The sequence below is a fragment of the Manacus candei genome, unplaced genomic scaffold (genome assembly GCF_025592945.1).
Source record: "Manacus candei isolate 608988 ecotype Guabito, Panama unplaced genomic scaffold, ASM2559294v1 h1tg000057l, whole genome shotgun sequence".
Taxonomy (NCBI): domain Eukaryota; kingdom Metazoa; phylum Chordata; class Aves; order Passeriformes; family Pipridae; genus Manacus; species Manacus candei.
Genome location: NW_026138105.1, coordinates 16,036,444 through 16,044,464, shown reverse-complemented (window position 1 = coordinate 16,044,464; position 8,021 = coordinate 16,036,444). Strand labels below are relative to the sequence as shown.

The window sequence follows — 8,021 nt, the reverse complement described above, 5'->3', positions numbered from 1 at the left end:
ACAGAGGCTAAAACATTTTGCCTTTTTCAGACAACTGTGCCCTTTTTGGCTCCCTGGCAGCTCCAATGGCACCAGAACCCCCTTCCTGCACACCCACGGGTGTCACACTCAGGTACCCACACACCTTTTCTCCAGCCCACACATGGCCAACATTTCCTCACCCTGGACATCCCAAGGGGAGTATTTTTGCTAGAGAGCATAGCAACCCACCTGTCCTTGCAAACTGCCTCCCTGCAAAAAAGGAATCATTTTTCCTGGACACTTCCCCCACAGTCAAGGTCTTTTAAAACTGTGCCGAGACCACGCCAAAGATGGCGGCCGTGGCCCAGAAGTCCGCCCCGAGGCCACACTCAAGATGGCGCCACCAGGACTAGAACTTAGCCGAGGCCACACTTAAGATGGCGGCCTCCAAACCTGGAGGTTTGGAGGCCAAAATCTCCACCAAACCTGCTCAAGGTCCCTCCCAGCTTCTGCCTGCCCTTGCATTTAAAGGCATGGGCACATTCTATCTTCCAACAGCAAACCCCAGCTCCTCACTGGGAGTATAAGCCCTGCTCTTACCTGGACAGACTCCCGGGCTCGGCACAGCTGTGGGTCATGGAGCAGCTTCCCAAGGCCGTTCTCTCTCCCAGCAGGAAGCACAACTCCCCTCCACACCAGGGGAAACCACGAGCGAGGCTGCAAATGGACACAGAACAAGCAAAAAGCATTAACGCAGCACCAAAAAACCAAGTTAAAGCAGTCTTTGCCTCATAACCCTGCACGGGGAAAGGGTTTGGAATTTCAAAGCAAAACCTGAGACACCCAGAGAGCACAGGCCCCACAGCCATGCCACGGCTCTCCCCGGGGTTACCCGGCAGGTAACGGGCTTACCCGGCCCCCGCTGCCCAGCACAACGCGCACCTAAACGCCCCCCAGCTCCCCCGGTCCATAAACCCAGCGGACAAGGCGCTCTCACCTCCGCAGCCCGGGCAGCAGCTGGACCGCGCCCTCACACACAACCGGCCACACCTTCCCCGCCGACCCTTCTATACCGCGGGCCAGCAGCGCTGCCCAATCAGCACTCGAGCGCCTCCGCCCAATCCCAGCCCGCCTGGCCCTGCGGCCCCGCCCCGCCCGCTCAGCCCGACCCCGCCCCTCCGCGCGGCCCCGCTCCCCGTTCCCTCAGCGCGCCTCCCGCCGCAGTCCCGGCAGGCGCTGCTGGGGCCGGGGAAGGGCGGGTGGGAGCTCCGCGGTCACGGCCCGTCTGGGAGTTCTCCCGGGACAAGGGGAGCGAGGCGGGCAGCGGGGACGGCGGGGTTCTTGGGGGCGGGCAGGGCGGGGCCGGGCGGTGGGGCCGGCGCGAGCCGGGGAGCGGGCCTGGGCGAGTCTAGGGGCGGGGCCGGCGCGATCCCGCGGCGCTTCGCTCTGGGCTCTGGGGTTGTTCCGGGCTGGTTTTGGGGGACTGCGCACACGCTGCCCTGGTCACAGCCCCGCCCCAGCTCGCTGCACTCCCCGCACCCCTTGCTCAGCTCCGCGGGGATTTGTGCCTCCTCTGAAGGTGGCAAATGTCTGCAAAGCCAGTCGGGAAGCCAGAGAGCTGCAGCCCCCGGGCCCCGCCGCGGCTTCCCCGCCCTCACCCGGTACCTCCCGCACGTCCCGCCCCGCAGCGCCGCTCCCGCTGCCGCCCTCGAACCCAAGGAACGAACCCCGTGCCCCCAGCACAGGCCGGTCCCTCCCCGGCAGCCTCGGCAGCGCCGGGAGCGGCCGCAGCCCCCAAGGACGGGCGGGGCGCGCCGGGAGGGGCCGCGCGGGGCGGGGGCGGGTCCCGCGGCTGCGACCCCGCGGGGAAGGGACCCCCGGGCCGGCCCCGTCCGGCCCCGCCGCTGGCCCTGCTCGGCCACCGCCCCTCGCCCACAGTTTTAACGTTAGAGAGCCAAGTTTAATCCAGAGTGCTGCAAGCTCCCAAGTGCAGGGGATTTCCATAGACTTGTTATTTTTCTCTTTTTAATGACCACATGGCTAAAGTCAGGGAAATACAATCAGCATTCCCTAAACACCATCACTTCTACATCCACCTGCGATCAGGGGCCGATGGGCAGCATCCTGGCCTGGACGGGCTGCAGGGATGGTGTGAAGGCCACTGTTCCCCAGGTTTGAAGGACTCTGGCCATGATCCCTGGCCCGTGGACAGAAAGCCCAGAGCCAACGGGAACTCCAGCCAGCAGCAGGCAGATGTTACTCTGTCCCAGTTTGCCAGGGGTGGGCACGAAGGTGCCCTTCCCTGTTCGGAAGTGGAAGTCGTCCCCTGTGCAGAGCCCGCTCTGATCCTCAGCCTCGTGGGAGCCAATTCCCTTGTCCCAGCCCACTTCCTGCAGAGAAGAAAGGGAAAGATTGCACAGAAGGGAGACATTCTTCCCTGGGAGGGTGGGGAGGTGTCCTGGCACAGAGAAGTTGTGGCTGCCCCATCCCTGGAAGTGGCCAAGGCCAGGCTGGATGTCTCTTAGAAGGTGTCCCTGCCTGTGGCAGGGGGTGGAAGCAGATGATCCCTGAGATCCTTTCCAACCCAAACCACTCCAGGATCCCAGGATGATTCCATGCTCTCTCTCTGCATTTATTTGGAATCATTTCCTCTCAAAAACAACATCTGCGATTTAGTTGATTGCTAAAGCCATCATTTTAAAATCATCTCAGGAATCCAAAGGGACTGGAAAACACACAGAAATCATTCCTGCACTCACCAAATCATTAGGAATTGGAACCCCATTCCCCCATCTCTCTCCTTGTTCTTCTTGGCTGGAAAACCTGATGATCCCCACTGGCTCCTTTTAGGCTGCTTTTCTTCCACAGTTCCTTTCCTCCCGGCTGAAACCTCCTGGCATATTCAGGGCTTATCTGGAGGGAAGCCCCTCTGAAGTATTTCCTCTCTTGGCAATTCTGTGGGATGAAGAAGTAAAAAAAGCACATCAAGAGCTCCTTCTACCCCCTTCCCTCGCAAACACCCTCCCAGTTTGTCCTTGGCAGCTCCATCCCCCCGGCAGCCGCACCCGACGCTTCGGCTCCGCTGGGAAAGGGACAGCAAGTGCAGAAGCAAGTTCAGTGCTGGGCAGGGGCTCCCTGGGGAACGGCACTTCAGTGCTTTAGTCCGTGGCCTTTCCTGCTGCCCTCCCTCCTGGAGGCAGAGGATGACCCGTCCCTTGTTTCTCCCACGCTGGCAGACCCAGGTCCTGCTCCTTTGGCCCCACTTTTCTTAGCAGACCCGGCATCATTTCCCAGGGTCCCCAGGAAACTTCTGCACTCGACCCATTGCTAAGTGCAGAGCACAGGGCGAGGGAAGGACAAATTTCTCGGCACCCAACCCCTAAAATTTTCCTTCTCCGCAGCACGCTCCCGTTCCCGCTGTCTCTGCAGGTGCCCGCACGAGTCCTCCTTCTCCCAGCACCTAAGAGAATGTCCTTTTCACCCAGGTCCCGCTTACCGTCGTCCAACAAAACACGCTGACAACATTTTTCACGATGCCAGTGGAGAGATATCAGAGCACACTGCACAGGGAACCCGAGGCTGCCCCTGGATCCCTGCAAGTGTTCCAGGCCAGGCTGGACGGGACTCGCAGCAACCGGGGACAGTGGAAGGTGTCCCTGCCCACGCAAGACAGGCTGGCCTTTGAAGGTCCCCTTCAAACCAAATCGCTCTGGGATTCCCCTCCAAAATCACTCCCAAAGAGACACAGCAATCAAAGCAGAGGGACTGCACTCCCAGCTTTTCTTACCTGCAGGCACGCAGCACAGCACGTTGGACATAAAAGCCACAGGGTTAGTCCTGCCAGAGGCGTCCGGCACACCCACGGCGACCGAAGGGAAAGAGGCAGCCTGGGAACACGGAGTAAAAGACACCTTAATTAGGACTACACTGAGCCATAGCCAGGTCATTCCCACAGACAGCTTCACCGTCCAGTCACACAAAAAGCACTGACCTATCAGGGCCTCAGGTAGGATGGCTCCTGACGCTGACCAGGTGAATACCTCCCTGCAAGCCCGCTCTGCTCCTGCCAGGCACTGGGGCTCACCCAGAGGGGCTTTGCCAAGCATCCAAGGGAAATTAAAATTACAGCCTGGGCAAAGGCGCTTCCCGCAGGACCGCTCCTGGCCAAGGCCACTGGTCCGTGCAAGTCAGACCACTGACCACCCAGGGCTGGGGATTTTCAGGGGCACGCTTCCAGCTTTTATTCTCCAGAAACTCCAGTTCTTTCTGGCGCCGCTTACCAGAAAGTCTTCCCCTGTTGGAAGAGGTCACTTTAGTCTTTCGAGGGGCCAGATTGCCAAAGCCTGGCCAGTCCGTTCCCACGAGGAAAGGCAGCTTTGTCTTGTACAAGATACTGGGGGGGGGAAACACAAAAGTTTAATTTAAAAGAACTGCCTAGAATAGAAAGCAATTCAAACATAAGGCAGACAAGACTCGTGTAAAACTGAATTACATTGGACTTCAAAGGAGAATTCTTTCCCTCTGCACCTCAGAGAACCCCAATTTTCACCCAGGTCCCGCTCACCATCGTCACACAAAACGTGCTGACAACATTTTTCACGATGCCAGTGGAGAGATATCAGAGCACACTGCACAGGGAACCCGAGGCTGCCCCTGGATCCCTGCAAGTGTTCCAGGCCAGGCTGGATGGGACTTGGAGCATCCAACCGGGGATGAGAGGGGAAGGTGTCCCTGCCCACGCAAGACAGGCTGGCCTTTGAAGGTCCCCTTCAAACCAAATCGCTCTGGGATTCCCCTCCAAAATCACTCCCAAAGAGACACAGCAATCAAAGCAGAGGGACTGCACTCCCAGCTTTTCTTACCTGCAGGCACGCAGCACAGCACGTTGGACATAAAAGCCACAGGGTTAGTCCTGCCAGAGGCGTCCGGCACACCCACGGCGACCGAAGGGAAAGAGGGAGCCTGGGAACACGGAGTAAAAGACACCTTAATTAGGACTACACTGAGCCATAGCCAGGTCATTCCCACAGACAGCTTCACTGTCCAGTCACACAAACAGCACTGACCTACCAGGGCCTCAGGTAGGATGGCTCCTGACGCTGACACCTCCGCTTGCCCCGGGGGGGTCAAGAATAACATGCCTGGGAAGAAGTCACCCCCAACAACAAAAAGGGAAAATTAGTGAAGCACGGGGTCCTCTTCTGACTAGATTGCCACCAGCATTCCATAGCAAATGCCACGACTATTCTGTTACAGAGGAGAAAACCCTGTTCTCCCAAACAAACAGCGAGGAGATTTATGGGCACGCCTGAACATTTCCTGTGAGGAACTTTTTGTAACTAAGGAGCAGGTGCTATCTTGAGTTGAAGGCACCAATTTGACAGACACTTAGGACAGCAAACTCTTCAGCAGAGCAATTAACTGCTGCCTATTTGAACAGCAGGGGAGAGAAAATGACAGTTGAAGGGAAGACAAGAAAAGCAGAACTGGAATCAGCAGACTTTTCTTCCATCTCTCCCGAGAAAGTCGTGTTTCTCTGTTCTAATAATTCTATGCCCTTTTCTACATGAAACTTACACCAAGGCTGAAAAAAACAACTAGAAAACACGGAGAGAAGCTTTTTAGAATTTCACGGGATTTTCCCAAACCGATGCCAGAAAAGCAGAACTCGGTAGAATGTACTCACCTCGAGGCCTTTGGTCTTTTCTTCCATAAGCTTCGTCACCTGATTGAAAAAGCAGAGTAGACTCGGTATTTAGGCTCGCAACAGGAAAACCTCCCCTTCGTTTCCTAAAAGAAACTACATTAATCTGCACAGCTGCAGGCACGTCTCCAGATGTTAAAGCCTTTCAGCTTTTCAGAGGGTGAGAATGCCCTGCTAAGGAAGGCTGCAAAATGCTCGGAGCCTGCACAGGTCAAAGAGCCCCTTGATTTTGTCTGTGTTCCAGTCCCTGGCTAAAGAAACGGCAGAACAAGCGCAGTTGTTCCTTGCCTCTTCCCTAAGAGGTTTGGCCAGGTGCTGGGCCAGCCCGGGCACTCCGGGGGAAGGCCGGCAGTGCCCAAGCAGCGCCGCTTTGCCAGGGGCGTCGCTTGCAAGAGCGCCGCCGAGCGCCGGGCCCTGCCTCACAGTCGCCGCCTGGCGGACACGGCCGGGAGCGGCACTGCAGCCGCGCGCGGCGCTGCAGCCGCGCGCCCCCCCCCCCTTGGCGAGACCCGCGGCGCCTTTCGCGCGTACGGGCCTTTCTTCCCTAAAACCTGCCCTTGCCTAGAAAAAGCTGAGCAATTCACAGAGTTGCTGTTTCCAGCCCAGCTTCCCAAAGGATTTCTCTCTCCCGGCAGCACAGACAGGGTCCCCGAGGCAGCGCAGACCCTCCCCGCGGGGGGGTGTGGTGCGTGTGCAATGCCAGGGCACATCCGAACCCTCCCCTGCGGCGGCACGCAGGTGCAAGTTTCTCCGCAGAGGCGAGCAACTTGCCTGTCGCTTCCCCGGCCTGCAGTCCCCGATGGCCGCCGGAGAGGCAGAAGAGCGGCCGCGCCCCCCCTCCGACGCACCCAGCTTACCCCGGGGCCGATCTCCGTCGGATCTGCCGGCGTGGGTCGCTTCCGGGGGGGGGAAGGCGGCGGCGCAGCCCCGATAGCATCTCCAGGGCACGGCGGGAGCGGGGGCGGGGGCGGGGGCGGAAGCGGGAGCGGGAGCGGGAGCGGAGCGGGACGAGCGGGCGGCGCGGCGCGGCGCGGCGCGGCGTGGGCGCGTGGGGTCCTCAGACGGGGGCTGCCCGCGCCAGTGCCTGCCGCCGCCCACGAACCTGCCGCCCGCGCCCGGCGCCGCCGAGCGCCCCGCCCTGCCCCCGCAGCGGGAAGCGGCGCGGCGAGACGGCGCTGCGGGCGCGGGGCGGGGGTCCGGGTCGCGGCGGAGGTCAGGCAATAGGATAAACGCCTCTCTGAGGCGAGGGGGGGGCGGGGGGGGGGAGGGGGGGGGCCTCTCGCCGCCATCTTTAGTGTGGTCGCTCCGGTCCTGGCGGCGCCATCTTTACTGTGGGCTTGGCGAACTTCCGGGCAGGGGCCGCCATCTTTAGTGTGGTCGTTCCGGTCCTGGCGGCGCCATCTTTACTGTGGGCTTGGCGGACTTCCGGGCCGGGGCCTTGGAGGACTTCCGGTCGCTCTCTACTTCCGGTGACCGACTTTACCCAAATTAGCGTCCCTCCTCGCTACTTTCTGCGCTTTCACTCCAAGAAATCTTCACGTTATTCCCCCCACACACACCCCGGGAGAGACGGGAGACCGCGAGTCCCGCCCTGCCGCCGGAACCGGCCCTTAACTCGAGCAGGGAGCGCTGCACCGGCACGAGAGCCACTGCGCATGCGTCGCCGGTCCCTCTCCTGCCTGCCCTTACTTACCACGTGATCGCCGGCGTCTTGCCAACGACTGCGCATGCGCCGGCGTCGCCACCTTGGCTTGCCCCCCCACCCCGCCGCCCGACCGCCCGGCTTCGCTTTCTTACTGCGGCTCCCCCTCCACTTTTCCGGCTCCCTGGGGTTCCCTCACCCACATTTCGGGGTCCCCTTCTCACATTTTAGGGGGCATGACCCCGCAATTTACGGTTCGGGGGGGGGGGGAGGAGAGGAAATGGGGTGCCCAAGAAGGGGTTTCTTTTTTTTTTTTTTCTCTTTTATTTCATTTTCATTTTATTTCCTTTTTAGGTTTTTTTGCCCTTTTTTTTTTTTAAATTTTCATTTCTTTTTTATATTTCCTTCTTTATTTCGTTTATTTTTTATTCTCTTTATTTTTCATTTTCTCTCCCAGTGCTCCCCAGTAACACCCAGTGCTCCCCAACAACCCTCAGTAACACCCAGTGCTCCCCAGTACACCCCAGTAACACCCAGTGCTCCTCAACAACCCCCAGTAACACCCAGTGCTCCCCAAAAATTGACCCAAAACCGACCCAAATCACCCCAAAAGCTGACCCAAAACTGACCCCAAAACCTGACCCAAATCATCCCAAAAGCTGACCCAAAACTGACCCCAATCATCCCAAAAGCTGACCCAAATCACCCCAAACA

The 8,021-nt window shown here is 59.2% G+C and overlaps 1 protein-coding gene across 9 annotated transcripts; it reads right to left on the bottom strand.

Annotated features, from left to right (window-relative positions):
- Positions 1 to 1,688: 1,688 nt before the first annotated feature.
- On the bottom strand, positions 1,689 to 7,453 carry LOC127477854 (uncharacterized). 9 transcript variants are annotated; one of them, XR_007907055.1, is made up of 9 exons: positions 6,523 to 6,722; positions 5,648 to 5,686; positions 5,032 to 5,102; positions 4,824 to 4,923; positions 4,242 to 4,354; positions 3,953 to 4,054; positions 3,749 to 3,848; positions 2,721 to 2,916; positions 1,945 to 2,351 (listed from the first exon to the last, which is right to left on the bottom strand). XR_007907055.1 is itself a non-coding variant. In XM_051802843.1 (8 exons), exons 1-6 carry the CDS (start codon positions 6,952 to 6,954, stop codon positions 3,490 to 3,492), a joined length of 849 nt encoding a protein of 282 aa, XP_051658803.1. In that variant the 5' UTR covers positions 6,955 to 7,453; the 3' UTR covers positions 1,689 to 2,351; positions 2,721 to 2,916; positions 3,458 to 3,489. The 9 variants fall into 9 exon arrangements, 5 of the variants coding, with proteins under 5 accessions (XP_051658803.1, XP_051658805.1, XP_051658807.1 ...); XR_007907054.1 differs by having other exon boundaries at positions 5,028 to 5,102; positions 6,523 to 6,721; XM_051802843.1 differs by lacking the exons at positions 3,953 to 4,054; positions 5,032 to 5,102 and adding an exon at positions 3,458 to 3,653 and having other exon boundaries at positions 1,689 to 2,351; positions 4,242 to 4,255; positions 6,523 to 7,453.
- Between the last annotated feature and the right edge of the window lie 568 nt (positions 7,454 to 8,021).